Here is a 21,942-nt window from a genome sequence, read left to right as displayed (position 1 = left end):
ACATACAGCATTTTATGGGCAGCACCGAATTCTGTCTTTCTGGCTGGTTAGGTGATACGTATTTCCCGGGAGGAAAGAGTCATTAAACAAGGATGATAAATCAGTTGTGCTCCAGGAGCCCCATTATGAAAATTACCAGTTTGTTTGAGCCCTGAGGATTAATGGGTAAGCAAATTAATGTAACCTGTAGTACCTACAGGGGGAAGCTCTATATTAATACGTTAAGTTAACCCAATGTTTCTCATCATCAGGGACTAAAGTGACCCAAAGGCTGGAGGAAAAAATTGTCAGGTTTTCACGGAGTTAGCAAACTCTGCCCCACTGATTTCTGGAACATCCTTGCTCTTCTCCCACTCTGCACTTTGCTCATAGTGTTCCCTCTATCTCATTTACTGCTACACACCCCTAAACCGCTTCCCCTCCTGGACCATCCTTACTCACTCTCAAAGTTTGGGCTCATAGATTCATTCCTTGTACTTAGTTCTTACCTCCATCATCACCTCCACTTCTAGTCAGAATTAGTAGCCCTTTATTTGGTTTCTGAACCTTGCTGTTGACAAATCAGAGTCCTCCACAGGACTGTCTTCTTCTTAAGGCTGGAAACAGTATCTAGAGTATCTGTGTTTTCTATCTGGGAGCCCAAACATGGTGCCCAGCAAAGGAGAAGAGTCTAAAAATGTTTGTGGATTTAATGTAACCACAAGAACAATATGGAAACCTAGTGGGAGATAGTTTGCTTTACAAACATACACAAACAGCCTTTATCAGGTAATCTTTTCTTTTCTAATCTTAGGTTCGAGTGACCTTGATCCTTCAATGATGTTGGACACTGGAGAGACCATTGATACAGGCTCTGATTATGAAGATCAGGTAATTAAAATCTAAAATTACCTCTCTATTTAAATATTTCAATTTTAGCCTTTGTAAATGTTTTATGAAAATTAGAATTATAAATCATTTTTGAGGTGTTTACAGATAATAGCATATTCCATGATAAATCATGCTAGCCTACAGCTTTTATTCACTCACTTTGGCCCTTCGCCCCTCCCCTTCCCCACAGTTCCCAAACAGCAACTAATTAAGAAAAGGTTTGTGGTTTAAGTTACACGAGAAGGAAATGAGGTGATGTGAGGTTCTCTTGGGCAAGAATTTGCCTGTGTCTCTCGATCCCTTTCTGACAATGAACTAACAGTATTTACTGAGTACTAGCTACAGGCTCAGGGTTCTGCTTTTCTATTTCTAACCTTTGAGAAGGACTAATGACCAATGACAACACAGCCAAGAAGTCAAGTCTATTTTCTATTTTAATAAAACCAGAGAAATTTATCTGGGTCATTTTCCTCTCAGCAGAAGAACTCTCCCTCCTGCTGTATTTTAATAATCCAAAATAGTTGGCAAATGATCCAACTCTCTAATTAAGCTTTTTGTTTAAAAAGAGGGTAATGTCTGAAACTTCCTTCTACTGCTCATCAGTGCTCCTCTTCAATGGCTGAAAGCTGAGAGAACGTGAGGGTTTTTTCCTCACATCTTCAACTAATGTTATGTCACAGATAAAGCAGATAGAGCAAACCAGTGTCCAGATGTAATGGTTGGCTATGCATTTCATATTCCTATCCAGAAACTATTTTCAAAGGGCGCCTGGGTGGCTCAGTCGGTTAAGCATCTGTCTTCGGCTCATGTCGTGATCCCAGGGTCCTGGGATCGAGTCCCACATAGGGCTCTGCGCTCAGTGAGAGGAGTCTGCTTCTCCCTCTGCCTCTGTCCCTCCACCCCGCTGGTGCTCTCTCGCGTGCACGCGCTCTCGCTGTCTCTCAAATAAATAAATAAAATCTTAAGAAAAACAGAAGCTATTTTCATGAACATTACGTTCTTTCTTTTATATTAAAAAGCATGGAGAAAATATTGACAAGTGATATAATAGGTACTGTGTATTTATAATATTTTTAGCATTTATAAACATTTAATACATACCGAACATTGTGCCAAGTTCCTTAGATTCTTTTCTCACTAATTCCTTACAACATCTCTAGGAAGTAGGAATTATTATCTTTATTTTATAGATAAGAAAATAAAGATTCAAAGAGTAATTTTCCCACAGTTAAACAAAAATGTTTCACAGTGGGGAAGGGAACTTAGGGCACATTTCCTCACATATGTACCTTACTGCCTTCTAACTCAGCCTCCAATGACAGGCCATTCATTGATAGATTTTAGGAGCCCTTTCAGTTGCCAACTCCCAAGACCCTAGCAGGGGCAAATTCCAAACACCACTATTGAAGGGGAGTTCATGATCCAAAATTACAGACTGCGTAAAGACATGAACCATTACCAGATATCCAGCTGATTAAAAAATGGAAGGTTTCACACCCCAAGAACTAGAGAGAACAGGAAAGTCTGAAAGAAATTTCAATATAGAAATACTTAAAATATTCAAGAAGATAAAAGGAAGATAAACCATGAAACAAGTACAGAAAAAAGTGGGAGGGAAGAGGAAAAAAGGAAAAGGGAAGAAATAGAAATTCTAGGCACAAAAAATATTGTCATTGAAATAAAAATTCCATTAACAGTTTTGAATAGTAGACTAGACACAGCTGAAGAGGCTAAATGACAGAACTGAGGAAATTGCCTTAGAATAAACCAGAAAGCTAAACAGTTGCCAAATGTAAGAAACAACTCAGGAGTCCCTGAGGATAGATTGATTGGGCTGACATATTCAAAAAACAGTTCTAGGAGAAAATAGAGGGATGGGGCAGAGGCTCCCTTTTATTTATTCTTTGATTTATTTTATTATTTTAACAGATAATAGTTGAGAATTTTGCAGAGATGAGAAACAACACAAGTCCCCAGATTAAAGGAGCACATCCAGTTCTGAGCAGGATAAAAACAACAGAAACAAAACTCTTCCCTTATTCTTTTTTTCATTTAGTCATTTAACAAATACTAATTGAGCCCCTACTGTATGCCAGGTACTGTGTGGGTAGTTGAAATATGTAATTGTACAAAAGAGGCAAGAAGCTTACACTCTAGTAGAGAAGACAGATACTAAACAATCAACATGATAAATTAGTAAATCCTCTAGATGTCAGAAGTGGTAAGTCCTATGGGAAAAGGAAAAGTAGAATAAGGTAAGAGGGTTAGGAATGCTGGGGTTGGGAACAAGTTATAGTATTAAATAAGATGGCTTTATTAAAGAGGAGCAATCTGGCAGAGACTTGGGCATAGAATGTAAAACATCAGAACACCGAAGACAAAAATAAAATATTCAAAGTCAAAAGGCATTACCTATAAAGGAACAGCAATTTTGGTGACAGTAGATTAAATAACAAGAGCTTGCATTTATTGAGAACCTGTTATAAGCCAGACTCTGTGTTTTATGGTTTATGTGCATTACTGCTAACCCTTACAAAAACTCAAGAAGGTAGCTCCGTTTATCCCCAATTTACCGCAAAGGACACTGAAGCTCATGGAAGTTAAGACACTTCCCGAGATCACCCAGCTAGGCGAGCTGTGAGTCAGGAGACAGACTTTGATCTGCCTGGCACTAAAATCTAGTTTTTACTTTTACCGTTCCCAGTAAAGCCGGTATCTGGGTCACTGGTGATCTAGTGCCAATTCCAGTTAACACTTTTTAGTTATCTTTCTTGACCTCTGCTGCATTTTATTCATCAAACTTTTACTCTGAAGAGTCATGTGGTAAATACCTCAGGCTCTATGAGCCGAATGGCTTCTGCTGGGATTGTTGAGCAAAGGAAACCATAACAACATGGTAACAGAGGAGTACGGCGGGGTCCCAGTAAAGCTTTATGTATTGATACTGAAACTTGAATTCCATATAATTCTCATGTGATTTATCTCAACTATTTAGAAATGTAAAACCCCTTTTAAACCGGAAGGTTGTACCCAAGCAGGCAGAGCAGTGGATCTGACCTGCAAGCTGGTTTGCTGACCGCAGCTGTAAACCATCCTCCCAGTCTTGACATTCTCCTCCCCCTTAGACTCTAACATTTCTAAATTATTTATTCTGCTCTAAATACTTCACATTCGTTACCTTATTTTACCCTCAATTATAGGAGATAGATATTATTATAATATTATTGTTATATTTTATTAAAACATATTTTATTTAAAATATATTTTATTACTTATTCTATTATTATTATTATCATAGTATTATTCCAATAAGGAAACTGAGGTACAGAGAAATTAAGCAGTTTATTCAAAGTTACACAGCTGGCAAGAGGTAAAGACAGAATTCAAACACAGCCATCTGATTTCAGAGCCAGGATCAACAAAGATAGGCTACGCTCTGCTGTAGTAACAAATAAAACTCAAAATCGTATTGAATGGAGCACTGGGTGTTATATGCAAACAACGAATCATGGAAAACTACATAAAAGACTAATGATGTAATGTATGGTGATTAACGTAACATAATAAAATAAAATTTTTAAAAAACAGATTAAAAAAAAAAAAAACTCAAAATCTGAGCGCTTTCCTTCCAGAGGTTCTTTTACATGCAGCCTCCAAAGGGATCATGGAAGGGAAGGCAAAGAGCCTGAGGAAGACGGACCTGCTCTTAATTGCACATGACCTCTTCCAACATTCGGTGGGCAGCCGCAGTCAGTGGCCCTCCGCACGTGCAGGGAGGCTGGGAAATGGAGCTTGCTTATGCATCCAGGAATGGAGGGTTGAGTTTGGTGAACACTGAGTCGGCCTCAGCCACGTATCTCTTGCCCTGCTCTGTGTTCACTCTCTCGGCGCTTCTCCTACTTGTTGGTCCACTGGTTCTTGGTGTCCTTGCTGAGCTGCTCTCTGCCAGTCCCTTCTTTAAATGTCAGTGTTCCCCAACATCTGTGGCCCCTTCAATCCTCACTGAACATGTTCCCCTTTAAAAAAAAGCTCAACCACAGCCACGATCCACTTCGCTCAGAGCTCCCAGGTGAGCTCCTGGTGCATATGTCTGCCTGCTAAACAGCGCTGGTTGGATTTCCCATGTGCATCTCAAACTCAACACATCCAAAACCAAAATCACCATCTTCCCCCACAAAATCTGCTCGTCCTTCTGTTTTCCCTATTTCTGTTAAGGATACCTCCAGCCTACCAGCTGCCCAAGCCAGAGACTGGATGTCTTCATAGCCTGCTTCCTTTCTCTCCCGTCCTACATCAGTTTGATCAAGAAGCCAGTCAGTTCTCCTGTGCAGAAATCGCTCCTCCCCACTCTGGTGCCAGCACCACTGCCCTTGTTGGCACCCTCAGCCTTCCTCCCTGGGATCACAGAGACAGTCTCCTAACCAATCTCCCTGCCCCAGCCTCCTCACCCATTGTAATTGTCTTGTTGAAAAACAAAGCCAGTCATGGCATTCTGCTTCTTAAAACCCTTTTTGGGGGTGCCTGGGTGGCTCAGTTGGTTAAGTGTCTGCCTTCAGCTCAGGATCCCGGGTCCTGCGATCGAGCCCCACATCGGGCTCCTTGCTCAGCGAGAAGCCTGCTTCTCCCTCTCCCTCTGCCTGCCGCTCCCCCTGCTTGTGCTCTCTCTCTGTCAAATAAATAAATAAATAAAATCTTAAAAAAAAAAAAACTTTTTGGCTCCTCATTGATGTCAGAATGAAACTGAGAGAACCTTCAAATCAAAATCTGACCCCCTACATCCCTCCCAAAGTCATCCCTTGCCAATCACCAAAACACACTCAATGCTCCAGCTACACCAAGCCATCTTCAGTTCCCCCAAGTGGCTTGTGATTTACACAGTCGCTTTCCTCTATATGGAAGCTTCCACAACCGTATCATGCCTACCCCAGATAATCCCACTCATGCGCCATCAGGACCAAGCTTCCTCTCAAGGAAGCCCTCATCTTGTTACATGTTCAGTTCACCTTCTCGGGGGGCGGGGGGGTGGGTGGCCATGAGATCCTATGTTGTAATATTCTCTGGCACTACAGGGATTGTGTTCTGTTCTAGTTGTCCTCAACGCCTGCCACACAGTCTGGCATGCAGCATATGCCCAGTAAAGGTCCATTTTTAAAAGCCCATAAAATGACTTCAGTTCTTCTTCTGAATATGTAATTTTTGATAACTTGTTAACTCTTGCTAATTCTTTTGAGCCTGGGTTTCCTCTTCTAGAAAATGTTGATGGGAACCTCACTTGGAAGTACTATTGGGAGAGATACACAGGGCAAGGAACCTTGTACAGAACAAATGCTCCATAAATATAAACCCTTCTTTTCCAGCTTAGACTGAACTTTTCAGACATCACGGCCTTTCTGTGTCTGACAAAGGCCCCCACATCCTCAGCTAAGGGAATGCTAATTGAGCACTTCTGCTTTTCAGTCTGGCATGTAGGAGCATAATCATAACCCGTGTTTCCTAACACATAAAAAGCTGAACAGACTGAAAATTCAACAGTTCTTAGATCTCTCAGAGACTCGTGAGGTCACAAAGCAAACCACTGTACCAAAAATTGGAGAGACAGGCAGAGTCAAAAAATCACAAGTGTAGAAACCCGCAAGCAAGAACCTCACCAGAAACCAGTGCCGGGGTAGGAAAACCTAAACTGTAATTGGCAAATTGCAGGAGGCTCGGTATGGGCAAGTGTGAGAGTTAAAAACTCCAGGGGGAGCAAGTCATAGGGGTCCCCACACTTTCGTGAGTTTTACCTCCAGGAGCTCTACCAGGTCCTCACAGTGAATATCAGAGAAAAATCATTTAGTGCTTCTGGCAAGGGGGAAGGGAAAAGGAACCATTTTGAAATACACCAGAGCCCTCTGTTCTTAACAAGACCTGCTCCCAGGGGAAACTATTTTATCAGAATCTAACTTGCTGGGATTTTATCAGAGCCTACCCTACCTGGGAGAACGGAAATACATAACTCCAGCCTCCACCCCCCAACCCCCCAGCTATCCTGTCCCACCTAAAAGGGGGGAAAACCTAAGATACACTGGTGAAGTTCATAGTCCAGGGGCTCACCAAAAGACTGAGACCTAATCATAGAACTATATGTGTTTCATAGAATGTTTCCTTTGCCCCTTCACCTTACCACTACATTACTAAAAGTTTATTTATTGCAGTTTCTTTTACCTAGTACATCATGTCCACCTTTCAACAAAAAATTACAAGGCATACTAAAAGGCAAAAACACATTTGAAAAGCATTGGAACAAGAGTAATAAATGGCAGGATTACTGGACTTGTCAGAACAGGATTTTTACTAAAAAATATGATGAATATGTTGAGGGCTTAAGTGGAAAAAGTAGACAACATGCAAGAACAGATAACATTCAGGGTAATGTAAGCAGAGAGATGGAAATCCTAAGAAAGAAACAAAAGAAATGCCAGAGATCAAAAACACTATAAAAGAAATGAAGACTGCCTTTGATAGGCTCATTAGTAAACTGGACATGGCTGAAGAAAAAATATCTGAACTTGAGGATATGACAACAAAAACTTCCAAAACTGAAAGTCAGAGAGATAGAAGACAGAAAACAAAACAAAAACAAAAAGCAGAACATTCAAGAACTATGAGACAATTACAAAAGATGAAATATACAAATATATTCAAACTGCAAAAAAAATCAAAGATAAAGAAAAAATCTTGAAAAAAGCATGAGAAAAAATACACCTTACTTATAGAGAAGCAAAGATAAAAAAGACATTCAACTTCTCAAAAAACATGCAAGCAAGAAGAGAGTAAAATGAAATACTTAGTGTGTAAGGGGAAAACATTTTTTAAACCTGGAATTCTGTATCCTATCCTGTAAATTATGCTTCAAAGTGAAGGAGCAAAAGATTTTCTCAAACAAAAATTTAGGAAGTTTGTTGCCAGTAAGCCTGCCTTGCAAGAAATGTTAAAAGAATTCTCTAAAGAGAAGGGAAGGGATATAGATTAAGAATTGGTATCTACATAATAAGGAAAGGAAAACTATGAGAGAATGAATTAAATGAAAGTAACATGAAAACTTTTATTTTTCTTATTCTTAATTGATCTAACAGATAATAGTTTGTTCAAAATAATAATAGCAATGATGTATTCAATTATGCACGCTTATGTATAAGTGAAATGAATGACAGCAATGATACAAGGCATGGGAGGAAGAATTAGGAATATTTTATTACTATAAGCCGTTCTCACTGTCCACTTATTTGAAAGTGGACTTGGATTCTTTTAAATGTATATTGCAAACTCTAGGGCAGCCACTAAAAAAAGTTTAAAAAGAAGTATAATTGATATGCTAAGAAGGAGAGAAAATAGAATCATTTAAAACCTCAATTAAATGATTTAAAGCTCAGTTAAAACCATGAAGGCAGAAAAGTTTGGAAGGCAAAAATAGGAACAAAGAAAATGAGTAATAAATAGAAAACAATAACAAATATGGAGATATTAATCCAACTATATCAACAAACACTTTAAATGTCAGTGATCTAGGGGTGCCTGGCTGGCTCAGTCGGAAGAGCATGCAACTCTTGATCTTGGGGTCATGAGCTCAAGCCCTATGTTGGGTGTAGATTACTAAAAAAAATAAATGAACAAACAAAAATGTCAGCAATCTAAATATACCAAGTAAAAGACACGGATTTTCAGAGTGGATCAAAAAATAAGACTGAAATATATGTTGTCTACAAGAAACCTACTTTAAATATAAAGACACTTGTAAATTAATGTAAACAGATGGAGAAAGATATGCCATGCTACTGCTAACCAAAGCAAAACAAGAGTAGCTATATTAATTTCAGACAGAGCAAACATAAGAGCAAGGAAATTTATCAGGGATAAAGAAAGGCATTACATAACAAGAAAGGAGTCACTATTCCAAGAAGACATAACAATCCTTAATGGATATGCACCAAACAACAGAGTGGGTCCTGGCTCACTGTCCACCCAAGTCCTTGATCCCACCCCCTCCATCTCCCTAGGACCTTGTTCTATTAATGGGTATCGCTTCATCTTTCTCAAGGCTCTCATCCTCAAAGTATCGTTTTTTTCCTCTATCTAACAACCCAACATCCCTACTTTGAAGAAAGGAGTGGTCAACAGCACCAAGTGTCATAGGAAGACCAAGTGGGATACTATCTTCTCCCCTTTCCTTCAATACCAGACTTGGTAAAAGCAAGTCAGCTCCTCTGCTCCATGACTTCACCTCCCAATCTACCCCGTAAACCAGTTTCTGCCTACCCTGTTTCTCTAAGAGACTATTAAAAATCATCTCATTACTGCCAAGTCAGGAAGACATTTACAATGTATGGAGTCCAACACACTGATGACACTTTTTTTTTTTAAAGATTTTATTTATTTATTCGACAGATAGAGACATAGCGAGAGAAGGAACACGAGCAGAGGGAGTGAGAGAGGGAGAAGCAGGCTTCCTGCCGAGCTGGGAGCCCGATGTGGGGCTCGATCTCAGGACCCTGGGACCTTGACCTGAGCCGAAGGCAGACGCCTAACGACTGAGCCACCCAGGCGCCCCAATGACACTTTCTGCTTTCTTAAAACTTTTGGATCCCTTGGCTTATGCCACCTCTGTTGCCTCATTTCTTTGTCTCCTCCCCGCCCCCCATTATGGCCGGGAGAGTGGGCTTTGTAGAGCAGGTTATGTGTTTTGACTTTATTCTAAGAGCAATGGGAAGCCTTGAAGAGTTGTTTTGTTTTGTTTTGTTTATGGCAGGGGTATATGGGGCAGAGAGGAGGGGGCAGGACATAACATAACTACATTTATGTTTTAAAAAAAGATTGCTCTTGCTGCGATGTGAAGAACACATTGGAGGAAGGCAAGAATGGGTCGAGGGAGGCTTCAGTGGTCCTGAAAAGAGATAATGGATGGTACCTTGCACCGGAGTAGTGGAGGAGATGGACAGAAAGGAATTTATTTAAGAGGTACTTGTGAGGCAAAATCAATAGGACTTCATGTTAAAATGAATATGAGAGCCAACAGGGAGTGAACTTTGGAACAAATTCTTGGGTTTTTAACTTGTACAGCTGGGTAGATGGTAGTGGCATTCACTGAGAAAGAACACTAAGAAAACACCAGTTCTGAAAGGGAAGAGCATGAGTGTAATTTTAGACATGTGAGTTCAAAATGCCTTAATGCATCCAAGTAGAGAATTTAAGTGAACAATTGAATATACAAATCTGGTGCTCAGAGGAAAGATCTGGGCTGGAAATAGATATTTGTGAGCTTCTGAATATAGGTAGAACGTGAAGCTGCATATGGAGAGGATACTTAAAGAGAACAGACTTGAGAAGAGAAGAGGGTCTACCACTGAGCAATGAGGAAATTTAAAGACCAGGTAGAGGAAGATGGGGCAGGAAAAAGATGTAGAAGGAGCTGTTAGAGAGATAGGAGGAAAATCAGCAGAATGTGGTGTTCCAAAAACCAAACAAAACAGTATTTCAAGAAGCAGAGAGGGTCAAATGTTGACAAGAGGATGAAGAGGGAGAATGGAAAATGGCCATTGTATATAGAAACGTGAAGGAAATTGTTGACCTTACAAAGGGCTATTGGGGAAGTCGTTTTTTGTTAGTTTGTAAAGGAAGTCAATTGAGCATGTTTAAAAACTCACAGGAAGGATCCACTCATTAGGGAGAAGGAGAATATACAAGACAGAGGGAGGTTCCTCTGAACGCAGGAGGACTGGGTTCTAAGGTCAGGTGTGTAATGTGGGAAGTTAATATGTTCTTGTCAGATGACTTGCAGAGGCAGAGCCATCTGTTGAGAGTCTGAGATTTGAAGCAAGTAGAAGATTGATTTGTAGAATCCAGTGGAGAGAGAACTAAGGAAACACAGCAGGATTGGCAAGCAGTCAGGGAATCCATTTGACATTAGTACCTAGAAATTTATTTTGACCAATTTATCCTTTTCCTTTTTTTCCCCATTCATTTAGCAAATATGTATTGGGTACCACATAGGTGCCAGACACTCTTGTAGACACTAATGATACAGAGCGCTGTGGGACTTCCATGGGGCACAGAGAAGGTGGATAGTTCCCTTCACTCAGCTTTGGAGTTGTACCAAATATGTGCTGCAAACAGACAGAACATCAGCAGAGAGTAAGAGATGGTGGGCCCAGGACAGGAAGGAAAGTGGGGAGGACAGTTAGGGGGCAAAGTCCAGAAGAACTAGCAGTACTTTTTACTTCTTTAAAAATATAACTCTATGTCACAAATACGAGCTCTTTTTTTTTTTTTAAAAGATTTTATTTATTTGACAGAGAGAGACACAGCGAGAGAGGGAACACAAGCAGGGGGAGTGGGAGAGGGAGAAGCAGGCTTCCCGCGGAGCGGGGAGCCTGACGCAGGGCTCGATCCCAGGACCCCGGGATCATGACCTGAGCCGAAGGCAGTCGCTTAACGACTGAGCCACCCAGGCGCCCCGAACTAACTCTTTATTAAAAAGAATATTTTATCCTGCAATCCTGGCAATCCTGCAAGGATTTCAAATCCTCCTTCTTCCTTGAGATCTTCTCTAATAATTAAAGTAAACATTCATTTCTTGCCTGCCCCACTGAACACCCGGAGCACTTGAGGTTGATACCCCTCAGTCTTAGCACCTGATTATATTTAATATTGTACTTCATTATATACTGTCTCCTCTCAGTCCTTGTCTCTTACATGCATCCATTATGAAAAGGAACATAGACTGTGGAGCCAGACAGACCTGGTTTAGAGCCAATGTCACACGTATGAGTTCCAAGTTACTTAACCTCTTCAAGCCTGAGTTTCTTTACCTATAAAAATGGATGTAATTCCTGGCAGGCTATTTAGATTAAACAAGGGGCGCCTGGTTGGCTTAGTTGATTAAGGGTCCAACCTTGATTTCTGCTCACGTCATGATCTCTGAGTCATGGGATCAAGCCCTGTGTTGGGCTTCACTCTCTGTTTGGGATTCTTTCCCTTTCCCTATCCCTCCCCCTCCCCCTCTGCTCCTCTCCCCACTCGCACTCTCTCTCTTTCTCTTTAAAATAAATAAATAATCTTAAAAAAAGAGATTAGGAGGCGCCTGGGTGTCTCAGTCGTTAAGCGATTACCTTCAGCTCGGGTCATGATCCCAGGGTCCTGGGATCGAGCCCCACGTAGGGCTCTCTGCTCAGCGGAGAGCCTGCTTCTCCCTCTCCCACTCCCCCTGCTTGTTTTCCCTCTCTCGCTGTCTCTTTCTGTCAAATGGATAAATAAAATCTTTTAAAAATAAATAAATAAATAGATAGATAGATTAAATGAGAATCTATGTAAAGATACCTGGCATGGTAGGCTATCATCTTCTTTCTTTCCTTCTCAGAAAGGAGGACCCTATGATGTACTTCTTCTGTGTCTACTACACTGTGACAGGGACACCATCAGAATCAAAATAGACTTAATGAATAAAATCATAATGCCCCAATCCCCGGCCAGAACAGATAACAGAGTTTATGTGTCTGTGTGTGTGTGTGTTAACTGAAGTTCCATAGTGATATTTACCTTCTAAATCAAGAAAAACTACATTTAGCCAAAGCATGTGTTGGGTTGTATTTGTAAGACTGATTCAAACACTGCCATTCCCAAACCAATCTATTTGAGCAACACGGCACTTATCATAATTTGGGCACTTACTAACTTGTAGCCGACATGCTGAGTCCTGTTCTAATGGGCAAATCAGGTTTTTGTGGCAAGTCCCACAAGGCCCTGCTGAAGCCAGAAAAATGGAATGGCCAGGTTTACCTCTCAGCTCTGCAGTAAGCACTTGTTCTTGGTAGTGAAAACTGTTGATGGCCTATTGAAATTATAAAAGCAGGGACACTGGAGAGGGACCAAGGTCAGAAAGTTGTGATTTACAACTTTTCCCAAACACCAACGCAGAAACACCTGCTGTGGGTTGAGGCCGCCAACTCTCCCTGGCTGTCTTCATTGGCCAAGGGGGGTTGGAGCTAATTGATTCTGTAAGAAGCAAGACTAGTCCCATTTGTAAATATCATAAGTTAATCAGAATATATTTCCACTCTTCTTGACTACAGAGTCAGGGATGTCCTTCCTGTTTTCAGTGTAGATATTACATATTCAATAGCAATGTTATATCACTTAGGTTGCCAGTTTGGGCCAGAGTTCAATATATTTCCACACTCGGAAGATGTAAAGTAAATGCCTCATCACTATGCACGTCTAGCGTGCCCCATCACAGGACTATAGGACAAATCTTTGCAGAAGGTAATGAGAACTGATAGAATTCCTCATTTCAAAGCAGGAGGATATACTCCAGAGGTAAAAATGTGTGAAAGACTGATCAGTAGAGACCGTTTGCTTTCCTCTTTTCAAAAACCCTGTTATTCTTCTTGTCAGACAGGTTTAGTAATTAATCTCACGAGCTCCTGTGACGTCCTATTAACTGGAGTAATCTTGAATTCCTTGTCATTTTGAAGGCAAAATGAAAATATTTGTGACAACACAATAGTATCATTGCCTAATAAAGGGAAGGAGATAGAACTACGTGTGACCTGTCACCTGATGTGCTTTGGAGCCTCCAAAACAGGAAACTGTCATTAATGGGAAACCAAATAAACTTCTAGGATTATGGTGTATTTACAGAAGTAAGGAGGTGGGGAGAGAGTGCAAAACATTGAGAACCCAATCTGAAAGCAAACAGAGGCTTACACAGACTTTAATGCAAGTGGCAGGAGAGCGATGTGATGAGGGTGCCCTTTGCTCTTTGGAGTTGGTTACCAAAGAGCAGTGTTACCATCACCCACCTACTGATGATCTTCCTCTTTCTGTAGGCCGTCGGGTCACAGTGTATATCCATATATCAATTTTCCTAAGGAATCCCTGTTCTTATTAGGGATGGCCACTATAATTACAGCAAGTGAAGACCCCAAGCTTAGAGTCCTGAGTGGGTCTGAGTTCTGGTTCTGCCACTTCGTGGCTTGGTGATGTTCGCACATCTACTTAACTGCTCTGAGCCTCAGTTTCCAAAGCTATAAAATGAAGAAAATACTGTGAAGATTAAAGAGCTGATTTCTACCGAGGCATTCTATCAAATGTAAAACACTATGTATGCAGTTCTACAAACATGATTATTTACTATACGTTTCTCATGTCCTCTTTTGAATGTGGATAGAAAACATGTTAGGGAACAATAGTTTTACCACTTAGATTTTTAAAGGACCCCAAGACAATAATAAAATAGTAAAAACAAAGAATTTATTTGGGACTCCAGTACCATCCCAAAGGTTTCGGGCAGACCTTCCTAACTTTGAAAGCACTTGTTCCTATTTTTAGCATAGCCTTTGTCACATGGATTATGGCTTTTTGTATACGTGTCTTTCTCCTCTAGTAGATTATACCCAGGGGCACAGACAATGTCTACTTTACTATAATTCCTTAATTCTTTGCATAATGCTTGATACAATGTAGGAGGGCAATTCAGACATATTTTTTCCATAAACAGAGTGAAGAATTTCAAAGGGAAGTACAAGGAGGAAATCTGACATTCTTACATGGTGACCAGAGACCAGGGAATAAAACAAGTGTACATGGTGAAGATGAAAACATTGTTTTAATCTATGTTTTTGAAAGAGGGTAGCTAGGATATTGAGAGGTCCAAAAGCGATCATGCAAGAAGTGGTTGAAGGATCTGGAAATACCTAAGTGGAGAAGCACTTAAAATCCTAAAAGCACGATGAATGAGCAAGCTCCTGCTGGCCTGTTCACTCCATGGTGGGCGGGGTTTGTGGTCTTGTTCATATCTCTGTTCCTGACGCCTTGCACAGCACCTGAGTGATGCTCAGTAATGAACTGTTCAGTGAAGAAATTCCATTATCCATAAGGGACTATGTCATTTTAGAAAAGAGAGTTAGACTTTACCATGCGAGCAAGGATTGAGCCCTAGAAATAGCAATGACAAAGTGGTGGGATTCAGATGAATGTATAAGGAGTTTTCTAACTAGTTTTAGGGTCCAGTTGAATATCTCATTGAGAATATTCAAATTATGGATAACCATTCCTCAGGGATGTTTTTCAAAACTGATCTGTACTTGCATTGGGGGCGGAGGGGGGGGTGGATTACCTGCCTCCTAAGGTCCTTCCCATCTCTGAGTCTATTTGTATACAAACAAGCCAAGGTGTGTGTGTATGTGTGTGTGTAAAACATCAACTCCCACTACCATCCCAGAAATATCTAAATATTGTCCCCACTAGCCTGCTCCAGGGCTTGAGGTCCCATCACCAAGGAATTGAAGGGGAGGGGAGGCTTGATACGGTGTCACTAGGTCTCACTCAATTTTCCATCATGAACTTATTTAATCAAATATAACCAACTGCAGCTGAAAAAAATTGTCATCATTTTAGGACATTGTTAATTTTGCAGTCCTTTTCAGTTTTAAATTCAGACCAGTAAAAGTCGTGCTATTATCAAATACCAAAAACCATAGGAGTGGGGGTGCCTGAGCGGCTCAGTCGGTTAAGGGGCTGCCTTTGGCTCAGGTCATGGTCCCAGGGTCCTGGGATCGAGCCCCGCATCAGGCTCACTGCTCGGCGGGGAGCCTGTTTCTCCCCCTCCCTCTGCCTGCCTCTCTGCCTACTTGTTCTCTCTCTCTATCTCTCTGTCAAATAAATAAATAAAATCTTTAAAAAAAAAAAACAAAACACCATAAGAGTGTTCTTTAAAAACGTAACCCTGTTAGGAGTAGAAACGTATTAAGTCACTGTCAGTCATGGACCCTGAAGCATGAAGGAATGCCTCATCGTTAACCAGAGGTGGTGTTGTCCAGTGTTACAGCCATGGTGCACAGTGGTTAAAGCCATAGGCTGAGGGGTCAGACTGCCTGGGTTGGAGTTCTGTTTCTGCCAGTTAACTAATCGTGTGGCCTTGGGCTTCTTTGTGCTAAAAGCTTCCTCACTTGCAAAATAGCGGTTTTATGAGGGCTAAATGAGATAATGTAACAGTGCACTCAGAACAATAATAATACCTAAAACATAGTCAGTACCGATTCCGAATCAGACATAATGCTAAGCATCGTTCAAGTATTTTAACAACCCTAACCTCCAGCCCCAAGTTTCAGTTGAGACAGAGGTATTAAGTGACTTGCCCCAGGTCACCCAGCTAGAGAGTGGCCGAGCTGTAACACAGCTCCACTCTGTCCAGTCCCAAAACCTGTGCTCCTGACCTCCTCAGCCTCTTTGCTGAAAATGTTGCTTTCTAGCCTTGCATCTGTGTGGGATTTTCAGGGTAAGAACCTGGAGGAAGAGTAGTAGTAGTAGTAGTAATAATAACAATAATAATAATATTAGCTAAAATTTCTGGAGTGCTTTCTATGTTTCAGGCACCATTCAAAGCACTTCACATGCATTAAGCCTCACCACAACCCTACAAAGTTTTGTTATTATTCCCATTTTACAGATACAGAACTGAGGCCCAAAGAGGTTAAGTAACATGTCAAAAATTCAACCAGGCAGTCTGACATCACTGAGACTCTTCACCACCACACTATGGTTCTACTTTAGGATAGCCCTCGGTGGAGCAGGGGACTTTGGGAAACCAGGAAACCATATCCGTTCCAAGATCCAAAGGAAGACAGGGTGTTGAGGTGAAAGAGACAAAGACAGTTGGGACCATTTACCTTTTTGATGATTTTGCTAGAACTTCCCCCAGCGTTAGGAGTGGAAATGGGCCCAGAGACGAACAGATGGGATGGACTTTTGAGGCACACACCATGTGCTAGGAGGTATGGGGCTTTTTGTTTGCTTGTCTTGTCTTTAATTTAGAAGCTTGATGACTCAGGAAGAACACACTTGGTTCTAAATAGTAAATGCAAAAACACCCCTTTTAAAATCACTTTGCTTTTTAATTAATTTTGTTTGGGGGACACCAGCAGAGAACCCAACCTAAAACTTCCAGTTTTTTTTACTGTATATTCATCACCTTGAAGAAAATTCAGAGTCAACAGCTTTTATTAAGTGCACGCCCTGTGCCAAGGGCTCTCATGATCGGTTTAATCCTCCCCTCAACCCTGGGAGGAAAGTATCATTATCCCCAAGGTCACAAAACTAATAATGTCTTCACTCCAAGTTCATCTCTTCCCAGTAAGCCATGCTGCTGCCCCAGACTCTATAATAATACCCCAGCAACCATCTCCCTGCAAAACAAAACAAAACAAAACAAAAACCCCAAAAACAAACAGACAAACAAAAAAACTAGCTTGTATTTCATCCCAGTATTTGCAGTTATAGGAGTCAGTCTCTTCACAGGCTTATAAAATGAGGAAGCCATATAAGCAGATGTCTGAGTTTGTAAGAAATGTCAAGTCTGGAAGGAGGGGGGAAAGATGGCAGAGGAGTAGGGGACCCTATTTTAACTGGTCCCCGGAATTGAGCTGGATATCCACCAGACCACTCTGAGCACCCACGAAACCAGCCTGAGATGTAAGAAGATCTGGATCTCTACAAACAGAATATCGCAGGTGGTTGGTTTTGAGGTGTGAAGCGGGGAGCCCTGATTCCGCGGGCAGATATCGGAGGATAAACGGCAGCGGGAGGGTGCCTAGCCATGGGGATCCTACACCACCGGTGAGCGACAGCCTCGCGCGCTGCGGACGGGCACAGACTCGCAGACCACTAGCGGCGGGGAAAGGACTCTAGGGCAGCCCCCAGGACGGAAACCCGGAGCGGCAGGGTCACGCGCGCATGAACTGGGAGCGGCTGGCGGTTTTAGAAGCACAAAGGGCAGAGACGTGCCCCGACCTGGAGGCAGGACTGGGAGGGCTGCGGAGGGGCGCACAGCCCAGGACGCTGCAGTTTATAGCAGCACGGACAGAAACGGAGATGGTGTGGCCTGGAGGGCTCACTGAAGAACAGACTGCGATCTCTCTGCTCTGAGGCAGAGGGTTGGAAACGGTCTCTTCTGCTCTGACTCGCGGAAGAGACGCGGAAAGCTGCCAGGGAAAGCCGCCAGAGAACAAAAGCCCCAAAGACTGATTCCCACTGAGCCCATCCCCCGCCACAGGGGTGCAGGGCAACTCCACCCAAACAGGGTTGCCTGACTAACAGCGCAGCAGGCCCCAGAAGACAGGCTGGGAAAACAAGAGGCCAGCAACCCTAAGGTCCCAAGAAAACAGGTGCATCTTGCTTGGGTTCTGGTCAATAATTCGGACTCTATACATTCCCTCAAACACCCATCAACAGAATGACTAGGAGGAGGAGCCCCCAAAATAGAAAAGACTCAGAGATTATGACTTATGCTGCAGATTTACAAATGGATGCAGATATAACCAAGATGTCGGAGATGGAATTCAGGCTAGCAATTGTGAAGACAATGGCTAGAATGGAGAAATCAATTAATGGCAACATAGAGTCTCTAAGGGCAGAAATAAAAGGTGAATTGGCAGAACTTAAAAATGCTATCAATGAGATCCAATCCAATCTAGATAATCTAACAGCTAGGGTAACTGAGGCAGAAGAGAGAATAAACGACCTGGAAGACAATATAATAGATAAAAAGGGAAAAGAGGAGGCCAGGGAAAAACAACTCAGAATCCATGAAAATAGAATCAGAGAAATAAGTGACACCATGAAGCGTTTCAATGTCAGAATAATTGGAATCCCGGAGGGAGTGGAGAGAGAGAGAGGACTAGAAGATGTATTTGAGCAAATCGTAGCTGAGAACTTCCCTAATCTGGGGAATGAAACAAACATTTGAGTCCTAGAGGCAGAGAGGACCCCTCCCAAGATCAAGGAAAACAGGCCAACACCCCGGCATGTAATAGTAAAACTTGCAAATCTTAGAACCAAGGAAACCATCTTAAGGGCAGTTGGGGGGAAGAGATTCCTTACGTACAGAGGGAGGAACATCAGAATAACGTCAGACCTATCCACAGAGACCTGGCAAGCCAGAAAGGCCTGGCAAGACATATTCAGGGTACTAAATGAGAAGAACATGCAGCCAAGAATACTTTATCTGGCAAGGCTTTCATTTAGAATGGATGGAGAGATGCAGAGCTTCTACGACCGGCAGAAGCTGAAAGAATATGTGACCACTAAGCCGGCCCTGCGAGAAATATTAAGGGGGGTTCTATAAAAGGAGAAAGACCCCAAGAGTGATATACAACAGAAATTTACAGGGACAATCTATAAAAACAACATCTTCATAGGCAACATGATGACAATTAATTCATATCTTTCAATAATCACTCTCAACGTGAAAGGCCTAAACGCTCCCATAAAACGGCACAAGGTTGCAGATTGGATAAAAAGACAGGACCCATCCACATGCTGTCTGCAAGAGACTCATACAAGAGACTCATTTTGAACCTAAAGATACATCCAGACTCAAAGTGAAGGGATGGAGATCCATCTTCCATGCCAGCGGACCTCAAAAGAAAGCTGGGGTAGCAATTCTTATATCAGACAAATTAGATTTTAAACTAAAGTCTGTAATAAGAGACACAGAAGGACACTATATCATTCTTAAAGGGTCTATCCAACAAGAAGATCTAACAATTGTAAATATCTATGCCCCCAACATGGGAGCAGCCATCTACATAAACCAACTGTTAACCAAAACAGAGAGTCCTACTGATAACAATACATTAATTGTGGGAGACCTCAATACTCCACTCTCAGCAATGGACAGATCATCTAAGCAGAAAATCAACAAGGAAACAAGAGCTTTGAATGATACATTGGACCAGATGGACCTCATAGGTATTTACAGAACATTCCACCCTAAAACAACAGAATACTCATTCTTCTCAAGCACACATGGAACTTTCTCCAGAATAGACCACATACTGGGTCACAAATCAGGTCTCAACCGATACCAAAACACTGAGATTATTCCCTGCATATTCTCAGACCACAATGCTCTAAAACTGGAACTCAATCACAAGAAAAAATTTGGCAGAAATTCAAACACTTGGAAGCTAGAGACCACTCTGCTCAAGAATGTTTGGGTCAACCAGGAAATCAAAGAAGAACTTAAACAATTCATGGAAATCAATGAGAATGAAAACACATCGGTCCAAAACCTATGGGATACTGCAAAGGCGGTCCTAAGGGGGAAATACATAGCCATCCAAGCCTCACTCAAAAAAATAGAAAAATCCCGAATTCACCAACTAACTCTACACCTTAAAGAATTAGAGAAAAGGCAAAAAACGATACCTATGTCATACACTAGAAGAGAAATAATTAAAATTAGAGCAGAAATCAATGAATTAGAAACCAGAAACACAGTAGATCAGATCAACAAAACTAGAAGTTGGTTCTTTGAAAGAATTAATAAGATCGATAAACCACTGGCCAGACTTATCCAAAAGAAAAGAGAAAGGACCCAAATTAATAAAATTATGAATGAAAGGGGAGAGATCATGACTAACACCAAGGAAATAGAAACAATTATTAGAAATTATTATCAACAACTATATGCCTATAAACTGAGCAATCTGGATGAAATGGAGGCCTTCCTGGAAACCTATAAGCTGCCAAGACTGAAACAGGAAGAAATTGACAACCTGAATAGGCCAATAACCAGTAATGAGATTGAAGCAGTGATCAAAACCTCCCAAAAAACAAGAGTCCAGGGCCTGATGGATTCCCTGGGGAATTCTACCAAACATTCAAAGAAGAAATAATACCTATTCTACTGAAGCTGTTCCAAAAAATAGAAACAGAAGGAAAACTTCCAAACTCATTCTATGAGGCCAGCATTACCTTAATCCCCAAACCAGGCAAAGACCCCATCAAAAAGGAGAATTTCAGACCGATATCCCTGATGAATATGGATTCCAAAATCCTCAACAAAATCCTAGCTAATAGGATCCAACCATACATTAAAAGGATCATCCACCACGACCAAGTGGGATTTATCCCCGGGATGCAAGGATGGTTCAACATTCGCAAATCAATCAATGTGATAGAACACATTAATAAGAGGAGGGAGAAGAACTATATGGTCCTCTCAATTGATGCAGAAAAAGCATTTGACAAAATACAACATCCTTTCCTGATTAAAACTCTCCAGAGTATAGGGATAGAGGGAACATTCCTCAAGTTCATAAAATCCATCTATGAAAAACCCACAGCAAATATCATCCTCAATGGGGAAAAGCTGAGAGCCTTTCCCTTAAGATCAGGAACACGTCAAGGATGCCCACTCTTGCCACTATTGTTCAACATAGTACTAGAAGTCCTAGCGACAGCAATCAGACAACAAAAAGAAATAAAAGGTATTCAAATTGGCAAAGAAGAAGTCAAACTCTCTCTTTTCGCAGATGACATGATACTTTATGTGGAAAACCCAAAAGACTCCACCCCCAAATTACTAGAACTCATCTAGCAATTCAGTAATGTGGCAGGATACAAAATCAACGCACAGAAATCAGTTGCTTTCTTATACACTAACAACGCAACTGTAGAAAGAGAAATTAGAGAAACGATTCCATTTACAATAGCACCAAAAACCATAAGATACCTCGGAATAAACCTAACCAAAGAGGTAAAGGATCTATACTCTAGGAACTACAAAACACTCATGAAAGAAATTGAAGAAGACACAAAAAGATGGAAAAATATTCCATGCTCATGGATCGGAAGAATAAACATTGTTAAAATGTCTGTACTACCCAGAGCAATCTATACCTTCAATGCCATCCCGATCAAAATTCCAATGACATTTTTCAAAGTGCTGGAACAAACAATCCTAAAATTTGTTTGGAATCAGAAAAGACCCCAAATTGCCAAGGAAATGTTGAAAAAGAAAAACAAAGCTGGGGGCATCACGTTGTCTGATTTCAAGCTATATTACAAAGCTGTGATCACCACGACAGCATGGTACTGGCACAAAAACAGACATATAGACCAATGGAACAGAATAGAGAACCCAAGTATGGACCCTCAACTCTATGGTCAAATAATCTTTGACAAAACAGGAAAAAACATGCAATGGAAAAAAGACAGTCTCTTCAATAAATGGTGCTAGGAAAATTGGACAGCCAC

At 41.3% G+C, this 21,942-nt stretch overlaps 1 protein-coding gene across 2 annotated transcripts in view; it reads left to right on the top strand.

The window, feature by feature from the left end:
• AK5 (adenylate kinase 5) overlaps positions 1 to 21,942 on the top strand; it is a 241,890-nt gene that overhangs the window by 127,601 nt on the left and 92,347 nt on the right. For both annotated transcript variants that reach the window (XM_032425645.1, XM_032425635.1), the window contains exon 8: positions 794 to 870. In XM_032425645.1, the coding sequence (XP_032281536.1) occupies positions 794 to 870 (77 nt within the window). The remainder of the gene's footprint in view (positions 1 to 793; positions 871 to 21,942) is intronic.

Source organism: Phoca vitulina, unplaced genomic scaffold (genome assembly GCF_004348235.1).
Source record: "Phoca vitulina isolate PV1807 unplaced genomic scaffold, GSC_HSeal_1.0 scaffold2, whole genome shotgun sequence".
In the NCBI taxonomy this organism is placed as follows: domain Eukaryota; kingdom Metazoa; phylum Chordata; class Mammalia; order Carnivora; family Phocidae; genus Phoca; species Phoca vitulina.
Note: the sequence above shows the minus strand (reverse complement) of the source record. Positions and strands in the feature narration are given on the sequence as shown.